Source organism: Choloepus didactylus, chromosome 3, assembly GCF_015220235.1.
Source record: "Choloepus didactylus isolate mChoDid1 chromosome 3, mChoDid1.pri, whole genome shotgun sequence".
In the NCBI taxonomy this organism is placed as follows: Eukaryota; Metazoa; Chordata; class Mammalia; order Pilosa; family Megalonychidae; genus Choloepus; species Choloepus didactylus.
Genome location: NC_051309.1, coordinates 102190470 through 102215816, shown reverse-complemented (window position 1 = coordinate 102215816; position 25347 = coordinate 102190470). Strand labels below are relative to the sequence as shown.

Below are 25347 nucleotides of genomic sequence, written 5' to 3'. Positions count from 1 at the left end.
GTCAAATGCCAATCCACTGGCCTTTGCTCACTTGGCTTTCTTATGAGAGGGAGGTATAAGAAGGTGAGGTCTTGGGAGAATGGAAGCAACATAAAATTAACCCTACTTATTTTATAATTTTGTAGAGAACTTCTATTACCATACAGGAAAAAGTCATCCATGGTTAGCACAGTGACCAAAATACTTCAAATTTATTGAACCCATTGTAAAAGTCACCCACAATTTTTTTCAGAGGGAGCAGATTATAAAGATTACAACCTATTTGTTGTTTTCATTTGTTATGAAAACATTTTTTTTTTCTTTTTAAGTTCTGGTAAGACAATTAAAAAGGAATACTGAATTAGTCTCACATCATAATCTAGGACTCTAAGTCACAAAAAATGTAAATGACTTATTCAAACTGAATAATGAGTGAGTCAGTAAAGTGGCACAATGAGAACATTAGAAGGAATTTAGTTCTTGACTCAAGTTTTCTTTTTTAATCTTTATCTTAAAGCAACTTTCATTAAATTTGGCATCTTTTGTGCCTAATTTCTATCCTACTGGGACTGTGTTTGAAAATTATTATTTTTTCCTTTTGTATCAAATGTATTTAAAAAAATCCACCATAAACCTCATCTAGAAATGCAGTCACTAGCTACTCTCTCAAAATCAACATTGTTGATGAGACCTTTTTTCATTACCATTAGAATTGTTAGTTATGCATCTTTTAAAGGCTTAGAATCACATACATTAATACTTAATCCTTACTTTTGTCTTTCAATACTATGATAGTCAAACCTAAAATTACAAAGATTATCATTAAATAAGCAAACACAGATTAATGTGAAAATCTGGCAGGATACTAAAATACTTTCCCAGTATATAATATACAAATTTGTCAAATTATATCCAGCACAATTTGTAAAATATGTCCAGCACAAAACACATTGAGTTGGTAGATTTAAAAGTATTCGTCACAGTGATACAACTGAGAATTTTAAGGGGCAGAATTTTTAAAAAGCAAACAAGCCCATGACTCACTAAACATGAAATTTAAATTACTACAAAGAATTAAAAAGGAATCTCTCTACTTCAGACTATTAATTGGAGATTAAGAATCAAAAAAGAAAAAACTGAACTACATAATAGTCATTGATTTAGTAGAACCCTATATCCTGTTATTGGGAAATCTTTCCATTACATCATTTAGAAAAATAAAAAGCGAAGATTCTGTAATCTAGAAAACTCTTCACTGCATTTTTTCAAGCAGATGGTATGCATTATTAAGCTAACTAGTTAACACAGTTTTAAGCAATTTTATCTTGAGCTTTAATTTTATTTTTTAATCATTGTAAGGCCTTAACTCAGTGACTGTCAAGTTTATTCAAGTAACTTATGTGCTAATGTACCACACAAATATATTATTAGGGACTTAGATAATATTGTCGTAATATTATATATGTAATATTATGTAATGTTTAAAGAATTAGAAATTGTCTAATTTTTACTATATCTCTGAAAAATAGCTGAGTTCACTAAAAGGCACTTGTTTATATGCATTATAAAGAGATTTCTGTGAGAAATCACAAAAGACCAATTGAAGTTCCTGGTAGTATAATGGGCAAGTTTTCTAAAAACAGATGTTTTCTGTCTTAAGAATAATTGTTGGTTATTTGATGCTTTTGTTTTCTATCCCTGTTTACAAATGGCTGTTAATTCTGCACCAATGTTCTTAAAAAAACAGTAGTGAAGCTTATAATGCACACATTAAGCACCCAGTCAAGACTGTACTCGAATAGAGATGAAATGAATCCACTGACTCCTTTAGTTCAAGTTAAGTTATTCAACTGTCAGTAAAATATTCTTATTTATTGACATATACTAGGTGAAAAATTACTACACTCTGTAAGATTTTACTTGGAAATTTAAATAAGTCAGTTGTGGCTGGGGGATAATATCCCAAAAAGAAACGTAAGTAACAACAGATGTTGCTATTATCTTCTATAGTGGGTTACTGTTATTAAATAAAGTGCTTCTGAATTGTTGAATGTTATCATTCAGTAGGCGAGCAAATGTGGTGCTAAGATGAACTGCTCATGACAATATAAAAAATACAGAACCTGATGACTTCTCACCACCTCCATATTACACTCTGGTCCAAACCACATCTCTTGCTTGGATTAATGCAGTGACTGCCTATAGATTTCCTTGCTTCTGTTCTTGCCACCAAAATACAGACACCAGTAAAAACTAAGTCAGATCATGCTACTCTTCTGCTCAAAACCATCCAATAGCTTCTTTCTTACTCAAAACTAAAACCAAAGGTCCTAAAGAATCTGATCCCTGCTATTAATCTGACCTCATCTCCTGCCGTGCTCCTTCCCACCTTTTGCTCACTATATATTAGGCACACTGCTCTCACTATTCCTCTACAATGGCCAGCATGCTTCTGACTCACAGCCTTTGCACCTTCTGTTCTCTTTTCCTGGAAAGCTTTTCCCCCAGCTTGTTCCCTGTACAAAGGCCATTTATCAGTGTGGCTCTCCCTCACCACCCTACATAAAACAGCAACTCCCTCCCCCACAAACCACCACTCCCTAAACTCCTTACCTGGATTATGTTTCTTCAAAGCACTTATTCCTGCTATGAAGAATATCTTATATTCTTTTTATAGGGCAGGGATGCTGTCTATTTTGTTCATTACTATATCCTTAGCACCTAAAACAGCCCCTGGCATATTGTTCACTAAATATTTGTTTACAGAATGAATGACTCTAGCACAAAAATTATTGCCTTCCCGCTAAAATGAACCAGTACTTAGAGAACCTGCTGATTGTGAGCATTGGGGAAAGAAACAAACAAGGGGAATCTGAATATCTTGTCAAACTAGAAAGTGAGGAAGCTATCAAAGACTACTGGGGTTGTATCAAAAGGATTGGAAGAAACAGATGGGACAGTTTGAGCATTAATAAGGATAATAACTACAAAGCATTGAAATTCTTCAAATATGTTTAAGTCCGTAAGTCACAACAATTCTGGAGTTTTAAAAATGCACTGATATCTTTAAAGGATGCTAAGAAATCAATTCATTCTTTTAAAAAAAACAGTAAAATTTAATAAAGGAAAAGAATCAAGCTTTGACAATGTATCAACTCATAAATGATCATATTTCGTCTGTATCCCATCCACTCCTATCTTTGCACTATTCTGAATCAAATTCTAAATAAATCATTTACTTCATAATATTTCAGTATCATCTCTAAAAGAGTACTGTTTTAAAAAGATAACATTAATGCCATTATCACACCTAAAACAAAATAAAAATATTCCTTACAACAAATAACCAAAAAATTTTCTGTCTTTTCAGATTACCTCCGGTATTAGTTTTCTATGGCTGCAATAACAAATTACTAACAACTTAGTGATTTAAAACCACCCACATTTATCATCTTATAGGTCTATATGTTAGAAGTCTCACTTGGATCTCATGGGCTAAAATCAAGGTGTTGGCAGGGCTGTGTTTTTTTCTGGAGGCTCTAGGGGAGAATCAGTTTCCTTACTTTTCCCAGCTTCTAGAGGTAGTTCATGGCCCCCCTCCCTATTTTTAAAGCTAGAAACATCAGGTAGAGTCTTCACATTGCATGACTCTGACCATTTGTTGTGCCTTCCTCTTCTACCTTCAAGGACCCTGTGATTACACTGGGCTCATCAGAAAAACCCAGAATAATTTCCCTATTTAATGTCAGTTGATTAGCAATATTAATACCATCTGCAACCTCAACGCCCCTTTGCCATGTAACATAACATATTAACAGGCTCCAATATTAACAGTTTCCAGAAATTAAGACATCTTTGAAGGGCCATTATTGTGCCTAGAACACATCCCTCAATGCAATATTAACTAGGATCCAAATAAAGACCTTACATTGCATTTGGCTGTATGCTCTTGAATCTCTTCTAACCTATAATCCCCTCCATCTCCCTACCCCCTTGAGATACATATGTAGAAGAAACTAAGTCTCTAGTTTTTAGTTTATATTTTAACATTTTTATAAGGAAAAGTAAAAGAAAAGTGAATGACTAAATCTGAATTGTTTAATCTTTACACCATAAGGTATTATCATTATTTAATGGATGAGGATTATAAAGTTCACGAAAGATAAGTGACTTGCCCAACAACAATGAAATGAAATGGAGCAAGTATTTTTTGAATAATGACTACATACCAACCAATGTGGTGGGCTTTACAACTGTGAACAAGACAGACATGGTTTCTGCCTTCGTAGAGTTTAGAGAAGATTGTAAACTAACAGTCATCTACTTTGTAGTGGGATAAAAGCTAGAATAATGAAAGATAATGAGCTTATTATAGATTATTTATCCATTCACTATTTATTGAGAGCCTACAATGTGTCAGGCATTATATTTTGCATGGGTATACAGTAGAGAACAAAACACGTATGGTTCTTTCTCTCAGAGCGCTCATAGCCAACCTTTTTTAGTTGAACGTGCCTGTGGTTCATCCTGGTGTAATTAGTCTATAAACTCAAAATAAAGATCTGAGACAGAAAAATTGATTCAGAAGTCATCAGCATATTGATGACATCTGAGGCTGTGAGTGAATGAGATTGTTCAGGGGAAGTATAGAATGAAAACAGAGGAGCTCCTAAGATAGAAGGCCAATAACACTGTAGGGACAGAAAGAAAGGTAGGGGAAAAAACCACAACAGTGTGGTGTCATGGAAGCCAAGGCAGGAGAGTGGAAAGTTTAGGATCAAAAACTATGTCTGACTCCAAACCCTGTGCCCTTATGCATTCATTAACTGAATATTAACTACGTGCTAGTGGGGGCCAAGCTCTTTGCCAGTCACTGCCTTGATCCATTATCATATGAAGGCAGATCTTATCAAATATGATCTAAATTTGGAAGGACTAAATTCTGGACCAATTGAGAAGGAGGGGATAGTGATAACTGAGATCATTAATTTCTGCTATTTTAATTTCTTTACTTTACTTGCTAGAGTAAATTTAGGAATAACGTATGAAAGCAGTATTTTTTATTTGGTCTGGTGTCCCTAACAGCAAAGATTATCACTTGTAAACCCTTCATGAATTCTGTAAAAGGTTGGAGTAGTTTCCTATAGATTACTTTCTTTCCCTAAACCTGGCTCCCCATACTTTTCAGCCCTTTTAGAAGCCTTCAAGGTTTCTAAAATAAAACATGGATATAAGGTTCAATTCTTCACATTGTAAGAAACATCTCTCTTTAAGTGGATTTATATAAATTGCTTCAGAAAGGAAAATATAATTGTAGGTCTAATACTTTTGATAAGGACAAACAAGCTTGGAGCACTATTAGAATTCTGACCCATTTTCTTGCATGAACTCCATATTGGAGTAAATACTTCAACTACTACTTTTGAATTAAGATAGAGCAGCTAAGTTATGGGAATAAATCTAGGGGTGACCATAACATATTTCTTGATTCCTTAAAAATTCCTGTAACATTTCATCTTCATTAAGTCAGAAATAAGGCTGATATTGAAAATCTCAATTAACACTTTAAAGCTCCCCACCCCCCCAAAAAGAAAAAAGGCAAATGTTTATAGCCTGACAAGAGAGAAGTCACAATGTGAGATTTTATGGTATGAAAAACAACTGGCTCAACTGCAAGAGGTGTTCCTATTAAAAACACTGAGGCTAATGTAGTACTCATATAAATAACTGGGCTACATCAAAGTGACATTTTGGCACTGTTGGGGAGACAAAGTAATGTAATTCAGCATCTTAGAGAATATGTTCTCAAAAGTATGGAAGAAATTTTACACGTACTAAATTGGGCAGCAGTGATGGCAACACATTTGAATACTGTGTATAGCAAGTGCTTGCTTCTTTGCCCCATTCCCCAACCATTTCAGATAGATGGGGGCCAAGACAAGCATAACATCTGTGCATTTTGTCTGTCAAAATCCTTATGTTAAAAGCATAAATAACAGTCTACTCTTCCTAATCCAGGCATGAAATCATACACAGCAGAAATGGAAAAAGTTTAAAGTTATGCCCAGATCTAGGATAAAAGGAAAGTACATTCTGGTGAGTTCTTTGGAAATTTATTAAATGGAATGAAAGATTTTTTATTCAATGATTAAAAGCAAAATTGGGCAGATTAAACTATTATAATTTCTCTAAGTAGTGGAAAACACTGGTATGTATGTCATAAAGAACTGGAACAGGTGAACCCAAGGCTAAGTATCAAATATTTCCACAACTTCAAGAGGTTAGTTTCTTCCATTAGCAACCAGTCTTTCAACTTTAAGAATCCAGATTAAATTGGATCTAGAGTGTCTTAAAGTGAATATGGAGACTTGTATTACGTTCAGTTCTCTGCTTTTTAATTCGTTACATCATATGCCATCAAAATTGGGTACACATGGACCTGTCTTTTTCTCTCTTCTAACTGACCCTACACACAAAATTTCCATTTGGCTAAAGTTGCAAGTAAAGAACCTATTCTGTACAATGCAGATAAAGATGTGATATCTTCAAATATCTGGTTTTGCTATTGTTCAATTAAAAAGCAACTAATTATTTTACTTATCACAATATAAACAGGATTTTCTAAATACATACTCTCAGTATCACTGTTACAATTTCTACTTTCATAATGGGAAGGAAAGCTCGTGCTTCAACTGTGGGAGGTCAATGTGCTTCATGTTAAAGACGGGTGAGGGGTATAAATATGTAAAAAGAAAAAAAAAAAAAGAGAAATACTCTGATGAAGTATTTTTAAAAACTGAAGTTTGATTCATGACCAGGAATGCTAGTCACTGGTAAACTAGTATAGACTCTGTAAATTAAGAATTTATTTCAAATATTAAATTTGTAGAAATTTGCTCACATTTGGATAAGAAAATTGAAAAGACATACATGAAAATTTTTATACTTGTATTATATTTAGAGTTCTGAAATATTTCCAAAGTAACATGAAATCTAAATGGGTTTGGATTTTATCACTTTCCCACCAATTTCCATCTACTTATACAAGTGAGAAAGCAGCCTAGACTCAGAAATGAAGGAGAAACATACCTCAAGCTTCAGTTACCCATATATACTCATATATAAATAAAATTCTTACCATGTAGGGGGAAAAAAACAAACAAACAAGCAAAAACAACAAAAACTGAGGCAAAAAGGAAAGAAAATTTAAGGAGATTCTCCCCATGTCAAACAGTATCAAACTACTACTAATTCTCAAAGATCTCTGGAATCAATGAAACTTTATTATTATTATCCAAAGTTATGTTTGAATTTCCTATCTGTTAAAAGCGGAGAACACTGCTCAGCTAGTTTATGCTGGAGGAAGCAATATAGTTAACATAATGAATCAATGTTAAGACACACTTGGGCATCTAGTTCTGACACTTTCTAGCTGTGTGATCTTGGAAATGCCATCATTCTGCATCTTGGTTTTCTCATCTGTAAAATATAAATAATAACTACCTCAAAATGTTGAGAGGAGTAAATGAGATAGATATATAAAGGGTTTATTTACGGTTCCTGGAATGTGTAAGAAATGCTTTATAAAGGTCAATGATCTTTATTATACTCTGACATTTGATTGCATAAGATTTAAAATATTCATTCATTCATTCAATAATTACTAACAGAACCCATACAACATTTTAGACAAGCAAAGAAGCAATCAGAGTGTCCTGAGTAAGTGCTACCAAGAGAGCTCATGATCCTCAGTAAATTTGCATCTGCTTTTCGGAAACATCAAGCATAATTTATTATTGTTCCCACAGTTTAAATCCAGGGTTGGCAAACTTTTTCTGTTTAGGGATAGAGAGCAAATATTTTAGGCTTTGTAGGCTGTATGGTCTCTGTTGCAACTACTCAATTCTGCCACTGTAATATGAAAGCAGCCATAGACAATATGTAAAGAAACAAGAGTGACTGTGCTCCATAAAAGTTTATTTACAAAAACAGGCAGGCTGTATGTGATCCACAGGCTGTGGCTTGTCAATTCCCACAAGCACCAATTAATGAGAATTAAAAATTCTTTATGAAAAGCATATGTGAACATCTTCCTTTATAAAAGATTTAATATTTTAACCTCATATGAAAGGAAAATGGGGAGAAGGAAGAGCTTTCACAGATATACAATTGGATCAGCACTGGAAAGCTTCCAACATGAAAATAATTTCCAATAAAAGAACATTTAGAAGAAAAGAAAGAAGGCTGTTAATGATTGTTATTTTATTTTTTTCCTATCTGGCATCCATGATTCTAAACAAAAATCGATTTGGTATATAAGAAGACAAAGCATATTTGTATGTTTCACACCCCAGTTCTGACAATGGACAGCTCTAGTCATGCCTTTAAGGCAAGTGGCCTTTTCAGTTTAATGATGTCCAAATGCAGAACAGACAGCAATAACACATTATTAGAAGAGATGAAATACATGGAACTGGTAGGAGTTTACTTATTCATATAAAATCTTCAAAATAGAACCAATAAATGTATTCATCTTAGCTATACAAATCTAGTTATTTTGATTTACTACTCTAGCAAAAGCCTACAATGAAATTTGGGATAACTGTAGAAACAGTAATTTCCTTTTTCATCCTATCACTTTTAGATTTCAAATAAAAAAAAGAATATATATCCACTTATAACTGACATGCACATTAGTCAGTCTTTGATGTAATCATGTCTCACAAACCTGTCTTCTCTGAAAAAACAAAACAAACCATCAGATCTCTCCAAAGTTCTATTCATAATGAAGTAAACAAATTTTTCTTTATTGCTAAAATGTAGTACATACTAGAGGCAGGCTATGGTAAAAGGGCATGTTAACTAGCATCTTAGGGAATTAATCTAAATTTCAAAAATGCAGTTTAGATTCAAAGAAAATGTTACTTGAAAGTGACATCAGTAGTCACTAGTCAACTATTTTATTCTCTCTCTCCAAGGCAAGAATCCTTTCTATACTATATTCCTAAGAGATTTAGTCCTTAAATTTATTCACTGATGCTATCTGTTGACACAGGGAAATTCACCTTTCAGAATCCATATGACTGAGCTCCAATCACTATAACTCTGAACAATTCTTTTGACTTCTCTCAGACTCTTATCACACTGGTAAAATGATGCCCATTTTAATTTAAAAATTTAATGACATAATCTTATTGTGCATTATAAATTAAAGAAAATTCGTAAAACTGAAAGTATTAGAAAAATATAATTATTACTATTAGTCAATAAAACCTACCATTTCACAGTTAAATGAGCTAGTTTGTTCCCTTCTAGGCTGCCCACTGCGCTCATGAATTTCAAGTCCCTAAGTGGGGATAATGAGAACTCTCCAAGCCAGGGTGCAACAGAAGCTAAGGTCAACCAAATGTTCACTTTGAAAAGCAAGTTTATATGTTTTTCTCTTTTTCATTTGACCAAAAGAAATTTACTGTGCCCCCAAACAAAATTCAAAGAATCACAACCTTCCTATCTATAGCTTTATTGCATCATGCTTCTTCAAAACACAAAATAACTTACATACTAAGTCACCAATTTTTACAAATCTCATTGTCAATTAATAGCTCTTGTCATTACTATATATGTCAAAACTGTTTCATAAAGAAAAAAGCAACTCACTAATAAATAGTAGTGTGTGTGTGTGTGTATGTGTATACATATATATATATATATATATCATTTGAAATATATCACCTGATTCAGATAAACAGAATTATGCTTTAAGCAGAATGTACGGAAACTGATTATTTGTTCAATGTGGCATTTCAGAGGTTAAGAATGTACATTATGAAAAGGTAAAATAGTTTACAGAGTGTCACTTTAAAATCAGCTAAATGCCTTTACTCTCCTCAGCAGAATTCCAGCCTTCAGGGACACAGTTAAGGATAAATGGAAGGAAAGAGGGAAGGGAAGGGCAGGGAAGGAAAGAGGGAAGGGAAGGGAGGGGAGGGGAAGGAGCTTGTAAAAGTAAAATTTAGCTTATTTCAGTTACAAACTGAAACCCTCCTGATTTACATTTATAACTTGACATGTTACATTAAAAAAACTAAAGATATATATTCAATTTTCCAACCAAGCTTAATTTCTCTATGCTGAATACAATCTTCTACCAATGTTTTAACAGAAGATATATAAGTACTCTATAGGGAGTTAGGCTCCCTGGTAGATCAATGGTTAAAACTCACCTCCAAGTCACGTTGAAGTGTAAGTATCTCGCAGTTCTCTTGCTCATGGAATCTCTCCCTTCCCATTGCCACTGCCCAGAGTGATATTCACTATCATCATCTCTACAATGGATTGCCACCACAGTCTCCAGGACTGCCATCGTAATCTCTACACCACAGTCACAATGATCTTTTATAAGCACATAGAAGCTATATGACCTTTTACTCATGCTAATCTGATTGTTCCACCACCCATCTTAAAAATCTTATAATAGCTTCCTTTCACTATCAAGTCTACAAGCTCTTACATCCAAAGCCCTTTCTGGCCAGCCCCCCTCTTTCTCTCTGGCCACTAGACACAATGAACCATTCTCCTTTCCTTCAAGAAGCCAAATTCTTTCAAAACTTTTGAATATGTTGTTCCCTCTTCAACTTGGGCTCTTTCTAAAAATGTCCAAGAACCATTCACTATGTGTGATTTTGTTTTAGACACAAACATTACAATTTTATTCCTGCATAAAATAGGACTACACTATAAACCACTATTTTAAAATCCACTATTTAAAAATAAATTTCTAACTCAAGACTGTATCTTTGGAACTTTATCTGAGCCCCTTTCTCTTCTTTTCATTGATCCAGAGCTCTACATCTTCTGACCTGGGCCTTGTAATCTGATTTTTAACTCTTCACTGTGCCTTTTTTTGCTTATTTCTATATGTTCTTTATTGGTGCTTTGCATCTACTGTGACAAATCATATCCCTAGTGCTCCCTCTCCACCTCACTGCTTTATTCTCTACATGCCATGAATTCCCATATTTTTTAAGAAAAAAATTATTACCACAGGGATTCAGATTTGTTATTATTGTTAATATTTTAATTACTGGAAATAAATAATATTGTACTACCTATAGTACTGTTAGTATTCACAACCTTTAATTCTTATGGCAGCCTTCACCTCCTTGGGAAGTGAATTATGTACCCCTTAAATCATATGAAGAAGCTATTCAAAATAAGACAAACTGACCTATTCACCCATTTACTTATTCATAGACTTTTACTGAGGAATAATAAATTGCACCTGGTATTGTTTAGGTGCTGTTTAACCAAGATTAGTAAGACTTGATCTTGTCCTGAAGGAGATATGAAAGCTGTAATAAAAGACATATATGCAACTGATTAAAATAAACATGATGAATGCTATAAGAAAGCCACTAACAAAGTTTTGTAGGAGACAGACAAAGAATAGGTAAATATTTAGAGGGATCAAGAAAGCATCACAAAGGAGGTGATAACTAGTCTTCAAGGGTGAAGACAAGTTTCCAAGGGGTTAAATGAAGCTGGCAAAGAAGGCTGAAAGGGAACTGTAAGCCCTGGTAAGAAGCTTGACATTTAACTGTGTGTAGCAGAAAGGTCCAAACATTTTCAAGGAAGGAAGTCACATAAGAAGAACTGTTTTGTTGGATGGTATTAGTTTAAGTTATTAATGCTATTAGTAAAAGGAATAAAGGTATAGAAATCTAGCCTTTCTTGAATATCCTCTATGTATCAGGTACTTTGATATTATTCAATCTTCATAAGACTGCTGTAAGAGATTTTTTTAGACCCTATTTTAATAGATGAAGAAAACTGGAGGCTCAAAGATGCTCCACTTGAGGAACATCTCGAACCTTTCAAAATTCATACCCCATTAGGCAGTCAATCCTATTTTTTAGGGCCACCACCAGTCAGAAAACTGAGTTCAATGAACAATGGACCTGATCTAGTGAGGCACTGCTTATAGTTTAATGAATTAATCATTCTCACTTTGTATATGATTAAATGAAAATTAGAAAACTGATGTGCTTCCAACATATAATGCCTCTTCACAACTGGATTTGTGAAAAATATAACTTTATTTTGTAAGATAATATTTTATATGTATGTTTTCATTTAGTGAACTAAATTTACCTAATATGAATCCATAAATTAAATAGAATCTAGGAATAACATTACAAAGCAAATGAGATCACCTAACAAAAAGGACTGTGTAACAATAGGAATACATTTTTAAACTTTTACCATTATATTTACAAAGGTTTTGAAAATACTCATCTAACCATTTATTAATTATATATGAGTTTCATGCATAAAAAAACTATCAGCAAATGCAGTCAACACAAATAGTCAATTCAAATAGCTATACTGAATTAAAATATAACAAATATACAAGGAATTCAAATATAAGTTTAAGAAGTATATATCTTTAATTCTGAAAAATAACAAGAAAAATCTCACCTTTATGTGTTTTTCTAGATTCAAGTCAATGTTTCTAAAAGGATTACTTCATCTTAATCATGGAAGTATCACCAAAGACACAGGACAAGCAGGAATTAGCATTGCCAGCTTACATAAAACTCAAGCTTGGATTCTTATTTCTTTTGTATCTTAATACTTTCATCCAGACTTTGAACTTTTAATCATTTTGCATCCTAAATGTTTAGCTCTTTGTAAATCACGGCAAGCTTGTGTGTGTGTGTGTGTGTGTGTGTGTGTAGGTGTATGTTAAACTATATGCCTGAGAAAAAGAAGATGATCCAATCTAAGCTATAATGCTGTTACATATACACTTAGTTCCTATTTATCAACTAGTACAGCATTACTGCGTTCTTGAAAGATTTCTGGGTACAGAGGCTATATAACACCACAAGAGAAACGATCTAAGATTTAAAGTCAGTACTTCAGAGGAGGTAATAGAAACCCATGATAGGCTTAGAATACACTGGAAGGTCTTAAAATTTCAATCAGCCCTTTCAATGCAGTCTTTTTTCTTGGCCTGTCATTTCAAAGCTACATTAGTCATCATCCAATATACAGAAGAGACAGACTGAAATATTTGTTTAAATCAGTATTTTCAAGCTTTCTCTTTTCACTGTAATACATAATAAGAAATGCACTTTACCTTCTGATCCAAAATGTGTGCACACATACATACATACATATATATATATATAAATCAAAAGTTTTCACAAAATGACACCTCCCCTTAGTGTGTGAAACATAACTCAAATATTTTCTATTCTATTCTATTTCATTATTTCAAAATGTTGTCTATGATTTAGTAAATTGATTTCAGGATCAGCTAGTGGGTCACAGACTGCAATTTAGAGATTCTGATCTCCACCACCACCTATAGGAATTGGTAAAAAATAACATTACTGGTAATAGTCACTGTTTGGTGATCTGTGGGGAGGGAGGAGGAAGGGAGAAGGATCAATTTTTTTTTTCCTTTTTTCACTGGCACTAGAGCACAACTATGAATTATCACGAGCAACAGAAGTAATGCCACAATTCTTAAATGCTTTGTCCAAGTCCACACTAGCCCATCAACTCACCTTTCTAGCTTGTGTATCACTTTGGTTAATACTACAGTTTTCATAGGTGAATTATGAAGACCACAAAAACCCATGAGAAAGCTATTCCTTCTAAAGCAAAAAACAAAAACAAACTTTTTCAGGTGCATTAGGAAGCTTTTGAAATTATTTATCAAAGACTAAATCAGAGTAGATTCTAAAATTTGTTTTTTTTTTTAATTGGATAGGGCAGAATAAAAGAATTTGAGTGGATGCTGGTAATTCTGTATTTATAGAGCGTTTTTACTAAATAGTATAAATAAAAGTGACTTCTATATAACATAGTAACCCATTAAATGCCAGTTTTAGCACACACAGCAAGATAAACAGCAGGAGTGCAACAAGTATTTTCTGATTTGAGCTGAGCATCATGATTTAATTCAACCATGACTTCACAATGGAAAAATACATTTTATTTTTATAACGTTAAGGTTTATATAATGCTATATAACGTAGTGTTTTCTGCTGTTATAGTTTTACTCATATTAAATTCACTTATATACTCTGGAAAAAATAAAGTGCTTTAAATACTAAATACTTGAATCATGATCACAGTTGAGTTATTTGCCTGCTTTGAGTACTGTAACAAATTAGCCTCAGAGAAGAAAGGATTCTGTCGCCCTCTTGAGGTAATTTTGCTGTACTGCATTCTCCGGGGTCCCAACATGAATTGAAATTTTTCTTTCCACTTTAAGAGGCAGGGGATATTCTGCCTCTTTCCTTATTTCCATAAGCAGTACTTGTACTTTTTTCCCTTTGCAGTGCATTTCCTTTGTGATCTCCTTTAAGCTTCTAACTCAGAAAGGTGGTCTTTTCCTTGAAGAACTGTTTTAAGAAACATTTTTCTGTTCTGAAAGTTACTTTCTGTATTCCAGTGCACATACAAAATAATTACAGCAAATCTCTGTTGTTATAAGTAGGCTTTAAGCAAATGGAAATAATTAAAAATGGTTAGGGCTGCGCTTTGTCAGGATTTTGTTTCAAGAGAATAATTGGTCTTGCTAATTTAATAAACAATCCAGAAATTTCAGAGGCTAATGATATTAGTCAAAATATTTTAAGCTTTCAAAGGAAAAGAATAATTGGGACAACTGAAAAAATTGGAATATGGACTGTATGCTTTATATCAATGTTAAATTTCTTGAATTTGATAACTGCATTTAATGTGGTTATATAAATGAATATCCTTGCTCTTAGATAATATATATGGAAGCATTAAGTATTAAAGGAGCATGACATACGCAATTTACTCTCAAATGTCTAGAAAATAGGTAGTAGATAATACACAGACAGACAGGTAGAATGATACAACAAATGTGGCAAATGTTAAAAGTTGAGTAAATCTGGGTATCTGGGTAGGTGGTATATTGGAGTTCTCTTTATTGTTTATATATTTTTCCAACTTTCCTGTAAGCTTGAAATTATTTAAAGATAGTTTAAAAAGTAGTAACATAGTCTTTCATTTAAAACAGTCACACTTACATGCAATGACCTATCCTTTTTTCCCCAAACACCTAGTTTCTTTGCAAATTTAGCAACATGTAACTGTAATTCAAACTATACAAAATGCCACTATGAAATACATTGTATAAATGATATAAATGATTAGTTTTTCTAATGATAATTTATTTAAAATACATGAATTGATTTAGTGTCTAATGTATTTATACACTATAGAAATTGTAAAAACAGATGTATTCTAATTACATTAAAAACTCTGTGGGGGAATACACTCTCACAAATGACAAAAATATTCTTAAAGAATAATAAGTGATCAATTCTTAAAGCTATAATATTTTGAAAAGTAGTCCCTTGTGCATTCAATCAATACTCATCCAAATATTGATGTAGAAAGTTCTGGTCTGTCTTCATTCTATGAAGACAGACCAGAACTTTCAAAATCATGTTAACATGGCATGTCTCACTAATTGTAGATGGTTCAGTATGGTTATAGCACAGATTATAAATTGGGGAGCAGCAGGAGATGAGGCTGAGAAGTTAGTTAGTAGGAGGCAAAGTAAAAAGGTCTTAAATGATATGTTAAGGAATGGGGAGATACACTGAAGCATCTGAAGCAAAGGAGCGATATGATCAATTAGAGCTTACAAAGATCACTTGCTGCAGAATGGAATACAAAATGAAGGAGTTAGAAGACATTTGCTAATGTTCAGAGCTTGAAACAAGGCAATGTTTCTTAAGAAAGAGAGAAGAGGAGAAATTTGAGAAATACTAAGAAGTGGAACCATCAGGGGTTGGTTACTGAAAGGATGTGGAAGGGGTCTCAAGTTTACATTCTAGCTTTGGTGACTAAGTGGATATGCCATTCACAGAGACCGGTAATGTTATTTTCAATTTTGGACATACTACCTTTGAGGGATCACTTAGAAACATCAAGTAGGTCAATGTGTTTGGGGCTATGGAGTTCAGGAAGAGAGCCCTGTAAATTGTCAGTGATTAGGTAGTAAAAGGAACCTGAGAGATCATCCAGGGAAAGTGTCGAGTGACAAGAAATGAAGGCTGAGTTTGGGAATTGGCAACATTTAAGTGTATCTTAAGTACACTGAAGTACATCTTTCTGTTGAAAGAGGTACTTTAGTCATATAACCATAAACTGTTCATGTTGAGAGAAACGAGATATTTAGTGTCTCTTCATTTCGCATATAAGAAAACTGAGGGTCAAATAGGTTAAGTGACTTTATTTAAAGTTATTTATCTGTAAAAGTGAATGAGAACTCAGGTTTTCAGGTGGAGCACAAGTTTTTTCCATCCTGCTATGCAAATATTCTCTTTCCAGTACCACATCCTTTTTCCTCTACTGCCTCAGAAATCTTTAAAGGGCAAGAATTACAAGATCCTTTTGTATATATCATCATAATTACAATGTCATATTTCCCAAGGATAACTTTCCAACAATACTGTTCCTTCAGAAATAAGACCTCAATTCACTATTCAACACGTGCTTCCTGGGTAGTCTGGAAAACAAGGAAAAGCCCAATTCTACAGTTAAGGATAGTAAATGGCATACACAGAGAACGCTTACAAATACTTCAAAGAGAAAGACAGCAATATCTATTCTTTACAGTCCTCTCTCAGTCTAAAATTGTTGAGACTGAGTTTTAACAGTGAATTCTATCATACATAGAACACATTTTCATAATTGCACTTAAAAAAAGCAAGTAGCAAGAGATTTCTTTGGAATACCTGCTTGATTTGGCCGCTGCCAGCTTGGTGACTTGATAACATTGGTGGAACCCAGAGGCTTGAAGGCGGCAGCAGTTGTGAGGCTGGCCACCCCTGGTCTGGCAGAACCTGGGCTTTCTAGGCTCTCTGGCAGGCTCTGACTTGAGGCTACTGAGGAAGTCAATTGCTGAGAAGACTCCTGGGTATTGCTGTAAAGGAAACATTTTTGGTGAAGTGGCGGCATTCTAAATCAGTAATGATCTTTTCTTTTCCCAATCCATTAAATCTTTAAGTAAAACAACAAAAATAATTAATTTTTAAAAAAGAAAAATTCTGAAACCATGACTCAGGGACTTCATCTTTTTAAAGCAAGGGAAAAAAAGAAAAGTAAAGGGTCCGACTGCATTCATCCTATACTATGAAATTTCTCTTTGAAAGGTCTACCATGAGAACTTGGGCTATTAAAAAGCTTATACAGCCAATGCCTTTAAATAAGCTAATTTCCTCTCCCAATTCCTCTTTAGTTCATCACTTCAAGAGTCATCTAGATTAAAACAATCAATTAATGGAAAATCCCTGATAATTTCTATGAAATAGTAGAGGTGCTTCAACTTTCCTGCATTTTTCTGGTATTTTATGAACTAAGCTTCCCAGACAAGACACTAGTTCTTTCTCATTCACATACTCACTCGTTCCATCAATTAATGTTTAAGCACCTACTGTATGCCAGACACTGTATTAGGCACTGATTACACAGTGGTAAACAAGAGGTAACAGTTCCAGTCTAACAGAATATCTACTGTTCTGAGTTGATAATACAGGAAAACAAGACACAGGACTACTATAGTCTTCTCTCAAACAGAATTATTTGCTTAACAGGATACTTTATCTGGACAGGTTACAGTTTGGTTTACAAGATCATATGGCCCAATGTTGCCAAGTTATATGTTGTTATGATTACATATAAAGCATTTCTAAAAAAAATTTCAGGTAGCTCAAATTATAAAAAATACACTTTAGAATGACACAAAATAACAGTGGTTATTTCTCTCAAGTGAGGTATAATAATAATAATAACAACAATAATCCTGACTGCTTAACTCCATGTATAGAAACTCAATTCCTTCAATTACTGAAATCAACACATGGAGGAATAGACTGTAAATACAGGATAATATATTAATGACCTCAGCAAAATAATTACCCTTAATTATACTGTTTAGGTATACAGTATTTCAACAAAAAAATAATTCAATCACGTCCACTAGATTATCAAATGAACTAGAATATCTAATTTACCCAAAGCCTCTTGAATTTCTGGTAACATCGAACATAGGAGGCCTGAGACTGCCCATAACTGAGAAGACCTGCTTGCAAGGTTGATCCTTCACTGGCATTTGGGAACCTGGCTGGTAAACAGTTCATCACAGTGATATAAAACTTTCTCTAAATGATGAGAGGCTCACTGTGCCTAGACTGTACAAACAATGTGATTTATGTTCAATACCTGCTTTCTTTCTGAGAACATGAAATTTTGATACATACTAGGCACATGGTGCCTATGTGACTGGTCCCTAACAAAAACCTTGAGCACTCTCCGATGAACTTCCCTGGTAGACAATGCTTTGCATGTTTTGTCATAACTCATTGCTGGAGGAATTAAGCACATCCTGTGAGGCACTACTGGGAGAAGACTTTTGGAAACTTTTGCCTGGCTTTCTCCAGACTTTATTCCACGCACCTTTTCCCTGTGCGTGTTTTCCTTTGTATTCTTTCACTGAAATAAATCTTAGTCATGAGTGACTCACCATCTGGTGAGTCCTGAATGTAGTCCTTCTAGTGAATCATCAAACCTGGGGGTGTCCTGGGGCACTTCCAATACTCAATAGTTACAAAAAATCATACTAATGGTTCTCTAACTTTCTTGAAATTTTGGTCCCTATTTTTGTCCTCTCAAATTCAAATGTAACAGAGCTATCAACTTTCTTCATTAATTCTGATCCATTTAATGAAAAACTAAAACCTATTTAATGTTAAAACATACTTTAAAACAAAAAGTTTAATCATTTTAATAATTTTTGTCATCAATTAAAAGTGGAAGACTGCTTACTTAATGGCAATGTTGAACACAAATATCAGAAAAGAAGATACAACAAAAACATTTATGGAAACAGAGTTCAAGCACTATGGTATAGTAGTTACAAGCATCCTTTAAAAAACTTTGTGATGAACAAATCATTTAATTCCCTAAACCTCAGCTGCCCAAACTTTAAATAGGGATAATACTTTGCTTATAAGACAAGAGGCTTTATGCATAAGACAATTATGCATAAAGTGCTTAGCATACTGTATGGTACAGAATATGAGCTTAATATAGCAAAAGGATAATTAATATATTCAAATAAAAGACTTATCTTCATTATTTTTACTCATCACATGTAAATGATCTTTAAAAGTAATACTTAAGTACAGGTGATTTTAATTCTAGGATTAAATTACTTGTGTGGATTTGAAAAAAAAATAACTAATAATCCAAATAGTTACAGTTCTGTGAAGGAAATTTATCACTAAACCATACTGCAAGTTGTAGATGAAACAAAAATATAATCTGGAAATAAAAATAAACCCAGGGGCGGGGCAAGATGGCAGACTGGTGAGCTGGATGTTTTAGTTACTCCTCCAGGAAAGTAGGTAGAAAGCCAGGAACTGCGTGGACTGGACACCACAGAGTAATCTGACTTTGGGCATACTTCATACAACACTCATGAAAACGTGGAACTGCTGAGATCAGCGAAATCTGTAAGTTTTTGCAGCCAGGGGACCCGCGCCCCTCCCTGCCAGGCTCAGTCCCGTGGGAGGAGGGGCTGTCAGCTCCGGGAAGGAGAAGGCAGAACTGCAGTGGCAGCCCTTATCGGAAACTCATTCTACTGATCCAAACTCCAACCATAGATAGACTGAGACCAGACACCAGAGAATCTGAGAGCAGCCAGCCCAGCAGAGAGGAGACAGGCATAGAAAAAAAAACAACACGAAAAACTCCAAAATAAAAGCGGAGGATTTTTGGAGTTCTGGTGAACATAGAAAGGAGAAGGGCAGAGCTCAGGCCCTGAGGCTCATATGCAAATCCCGAAGAAAAGCTGATCTCTCTGCCCTGTGGACCTTTCCTTAATGGCCCTGGTTGCTTTGTCTCTTAGCATTTCAATAACCCATTAGATCTCTGAGGAGGGCCCTTTTTTTTTTTTTTTAATCCTATTTTCTTTTTCTAAACAATTACTCTAAGAAGCCCAATACAGAAAGCTTCAAAGACTTGAAATTTGGGCAGGTCAAGTCAAGAGCAGAACTAAGAGAGCTCTGAGACAAAAGGCAATAATCCAGTGGCTGAGAAAATTCACTAAACACCACAACTTCCCAAGAAAAGGGGGGTGTCCGCTCACAGCCATCATCCTGGTAGACAGGAAACACTCCTGCCCATTGCCAGCCCCATAGCCCAGAGCTGCCCCAGACAACCCAGTGTGACGGAAGTGCTTCAAATAACACGCACACACCACAAAACTGGGCGTGGACATTAGCCTTCCCTGCAACCTCAGCTGATTGTCCCAGAGTTGGGAAGGTGGAGCAGTGTGAATTAACAAAGCCCCATTCAGCCATCATTTCAGCAGACTGGGAGCCTCCCTACACAGCCCAGCAGCCCAGAACTGCCCTGGGGGGACGGCACTCACCTGTGACATAGCACAGTCATCCCTCAACAGAGGACCCGGGGTGCACAGCCTGGAAGAGGAGCCCACTTGCAAATCTCAGGAGCCATACGCCAATACCAAGGACTTGTGGGTCACTGGCAGAGACAAACTGTGGCAGGACTGAACTGAAGGATTAGACTATTGCAGCAGCGTTAAAACTCTAGGATTACCAGGGAGATTTGATTGTTAGGGCCACCCCCCCTCCCTGACTGCCCAGAAACACGCCCCATATACAGGGCAGGCAACACCAACTACACACGCAAGCTTGGTACACCAATTGGACCCCACAAGACTCACTCCCCCACTCACCAAAAAGGCTAAGCAGGGGAGAACTGGCTTGTGGAGAACAGGTGGCTCGTGGACGCCACCTGCTGGTTAGTTAGAGAAAGTGTACTCCACGAAGCTGTAGATCTGATAAATTAGAGATAAGGACTTCAATTGGTCTACAAATCCTAAAAGAACCCTATCAAGTTCAGCAAATGCCACGAGGCCAAAAACAACAGAAAATTATAAAGCATATGAAAAAACCAGATGATATGGATAACCCAAGCCCAAGCACCCAAATCAAAAGACCAGAAGAGACACAGCACCTAGAGCAGCTACTCAAAGAACTAAAGATGAACAATGAGACCATAGTACGGGATACAAAGGAAATCAAGAAGACCCTAGAAGAGCATAAAGAAGACATTGCAAGACTAAATAAAAAAATGGATGATCTTATGGAAATTAAAGAAACTGTTGACCGAATTAAAAAGATTCTGGACACTCATAGTACAAGACTAGAGGAAGTTGAACAACGAATCAGTGACCTGGAAGATGACAGAATGGAAAATGAAAGCATAAAAGAAAGACTGGGGAAAAAAATTGAAAAAATCAAAATGGACCTCAGGGATATGATAGATAATATGAAACGTCCGAATATAAGACTCATTGGTGTCCCAGAAGGGGAAGAAAAGGGTAAAGGTCTAGGAAGAGTATTCAAAGAAATTGTTGGGGAAAACTTCCCAAATCTTCTAAACACCATAAATGCACAAATCATAAATGCTCAGCGAACTCCAAATAGAATAAATCCAAATAAACCCACTCCGAGACATATACTGATGACACTGTCAAACACAGAAGACAAGGAGCAAGTTCTGAAAGCAGCAAGAGAAAAGCAATTCACCACATACAAAGGAAACAGCATAAGACTAAGCAGTGACTACTCAGCAGCCACCATGGAGGCGAGAAGGCAGTGGCACGATATATTTAAAATTCTGAGTGAGAAAAATTTCCAGCCAAGAATACTTTATCCAGCAAAGCTCTCCTTCAAATTTGAGGGAGAGCTTAAATTTTTCACAGACAAACAAATGCTGAGAGAATTTGCTAACAAGAGACCTGCCCTACTGGAGATACTAAAGGGAGCCCTACAGACAGAGAAACAAAGAAAGGACAGAGAGACTTGGAGAAAGGTTCAGTACTAAAGAGATTCGGTATGGGTACAATAAAGGATATTAATAGACAGAGGGGAAAAATATGACAAACATAAACCAAAGGATAAGATGGCTGATTCAAGAAATGCCTTCACGGTTCTAGCGTTGAATGTAAATGGATTAAACTCCCCAATTAAAAGATATAGATTCGCAGAATGGATCAAAAAAAATGAACCATCAATATGTTGCATACAAGAGACTCATCTTAGACACAGGGACACAAAGAAACTGAAAGTGAAAGGATGGAAAAAAATATTTCATGCAAGCTACAGCCAAAAGAAAGCAGGTGTAGCAATATTAATCTCAGATAAAATAGACTTTAAATGCCGGGATGTTTTGAGAGACAAAGAAGGCCACTACATACTAATAAAAGGAGCAATTCAGCAAGAAGAAATAACAATCGTAAATGTCTATGCACCCAATCAAGGTGCCACAAAATACATGAGAGAAACACTGGCAAAACTAAAGGAAGCAATTGATGTTTCCACAATAATTGTGGGAGACTTCAACACATCACTCTCTCCTATAGATAGATCAACCAGACAGAAGACCAATAAGGAAACTGAAAACCTAAACAATCTGATAAATGAATTAGATTTAACAGACATATACAGGACATTACATCCCAAATCACCAGGATACACATACTTTTCTAGTGCTCACGGAACTTTCTCCAGAATAGATCATATGCTGGGACATAAAATAAGCCTCAATAAATTTAAAAAGATTGAAATTATTCAAAGCACATTCTCTGACCACAATGGAATACAATTAGAAGTCAATAACCATCAGAGACTTAGAAAATTCACAAATACCTGGAGGTTAAACAACACACTCCTAAACAATCAGTGGGTTAAAGAAGAAATAGCAAGAGAAATTGCTAAATATATAGAGACGAATGAAAATGAGAACACAACATACCAAAACCTATGGGATGCAGCAAAAGCAGTGCTAAGGGGGAAATTTATAGCACTAAACGCATATATTAAAAAGGAAGAAAGAGCCAAAATCAAAGAACTAATGGATCAACTGAAGAAGCTAGAAAATGAACAGCAAACCAATCCTAAACCAAGTAGAAGAAAAGAAATAACAAGGATTAAAGCAGAAATCAATGACATAGAGAACAAAAAAACAATAGAGAGGATAAATATCACCAAAAGTTGGTTCTTTGAGAAGATCAACAAGATTGACAAGCCCTAGCTAGACTGACAAAATCAAAAAGAGAGAAGACCCATATAAACAAAATAATGAATGAAAAAGGTGACATAACTGCAGATCCTGAAGAAATTAAAAAAATTATAAGAGGATACTATGAACAACTGTATGGCAACAAACTGGATAATGTAGAGGAAATGGACAATTTCCTGGAAACATATGAACAACGTAGACTGACCAGAAAAGAAATAGAAGACCTCAACCAACCCATCACAAGCAAAGAGATCCAATCAGTCATCAAAAATCTTCCCACAAATAAATGCCCAGGGCCAGATGGCTTCACAGGGGAATTCTACCAAACTTTCCAGAAAGAACTGACACCAATCTTACTCAAACTCTTTCAAAACATTGAAGAAAATGGAACACTACCTAACTCATTTTATGAAGCTAACATCAATCTAATACCAAAACCAGGCAAAGATGCTACAAAAAAGGAAAACTACCGGCCAATCTCCCTAATGAATATAGATGCAAAAATCCTCAACAAAATACTTGCAAATCGAATCCAAAGACACATTAAAAAAATCATACACCATGACCAAGTGGGGTTTATTCCAGGCATGCAAGGATGGTTCAACATAAGAAAATCAATCAATGTATTACAACACATTAACAAGTCAAAAGGGAAAAATCAATTGATCATCTCAATAGATGCTGAAAAAGCATTTGACAAAATCCAACATCCCTGTTTGATAAAAACACTTCAAAAGGTAGGAATTGAAGGAAACTTCCTCAACATGATAAAGAGCATATATGAAAAACACACAGCCAGCATAGTACTCAATGGTGAGAGACTGAAAGCCTTCCCTCTAAGATCAGGAACAAGACAAGGATGCCCGCTGTCACCACTGTTATTCAACATTGTGCTGGAAGTGCTAGCCAGGGCAATCCGGCAAGACAAAGAAATAAAAGGTATCCAAATTGGAAAAAAAGAAGTAAAACTGTCATTGTTTGCAGATGATATGATCTTATATCTAGAAAACCCTGAGAAATCAACGATACAGCTACTAGAGCTAATAAACAAATTAGCAAAGTAGCGGGATACAAGGTTAATGCACATAAGTCAGTAATGTTTCTATATGCTAGAAATGAACAAACGGAAGTGACACTCAGGAAAAAGATACCATTTTCAATAGCAACTAAAAAAATCAAGTACCTAGGAATCAACTTAACCAAAGATGTAAAAGACCTATACAAAGAAAACTACATAACTCTACTAAAAGAAATAGAAGGGGACCTTAAAAGATGGAAAAATATTCCATGTTCATGGATAGGAAGACTAAATGTCATTAAGATGTCAATTCTACCCAAACTCATCTACAGATTCAATGCAATCCCAATCAAAATTCCAACAACCTACTTTGCAGACTTGGAAAAGCTAGTTATCAAATTTATTTGGAAAGGGAAGATGCCTCGAATTGCTAAAGACACTCTAAAAAAGAAAAACGAAGTGGGAGGACTTACACTCCCTGACTTTGAAGCTTATTATAAAGCCACAGTTGCCAAAACAGCATGGTACTGGCACAAAGATAGACATATAGATCAATGGAATTGAATTGAGAATTCGGAGATAGACCCTCAGATCTATGGCCGACTGATCTTTGATAAGGCCCCAAAGTCACTGAACTGAGTCATAATGGTCTTTTCAACAAATGGGGCTGGGAGAGTTGGATATCCATATCCAAAAGAATGAAAGAGGACCCCTACCTCACCCCCTACACAAAAATTAACTCAAAATCAACCAAAGATCTCAATATAAAAGAAAATACCATAAAACTCCTAGAAGATAATGTAGGAAAACATCTTCAAGACCTTGTATTAGGCGGCCACTTCCTAGACTTTACACCCAAAGCACAAGCAACAAAAGAGAAAAGAGATAAATGGGAACTCCTCAAGCTTAGAAGTTTCTGCACCTCAAAGGAATTTCTCAAAAAAGGTAAAGAGGCAGCCAACTCAATGGCAAAAAATTTTTGGAAACCATGTATCTGACAAAAGACTGATATCTTGCATATATAAAGAAATCCTACAACTCAATGACAATAGTACAGACAGCTCAGTTATAAAATGGGCAAAAGATATGAAAAGACAATTCTCTGAAGAGGAAATACAAATGGCCAAGAAACACATGAAAAAATGTTCAGCTTCACTAGCTATTAGAGAGATGCAAATTAA

The 25347-nt window shown here is 35.0% G+C and overlaps 1 protein-coding gene across 4 annotated transcripts in view; it reads right to left on the bottom strand.

The window, feature by feature from the left end:
• The window catches only part of PDLIM5 (PDZ and LIM domain 5), a 251147-nt gene that overhangs the window by 42446 nt on the left and 183354 nt on the right, over positions 1 to 25347 (bottom strand). For all 4 annotated transcript variants that reach the window (XM_037830279.1, XM_037830275.1, XM_037830278.1 and 1 more), the window contains one exon: positions 16773 to 16960. In XM_037830279.1, the coding sequence (XP_037686207.1) occupies positions 16773 to 16960 (188 nt within the window). The remainder of the gene's footprint in view (positions 1 to 16772; positions 16961 to 25347) is intronic.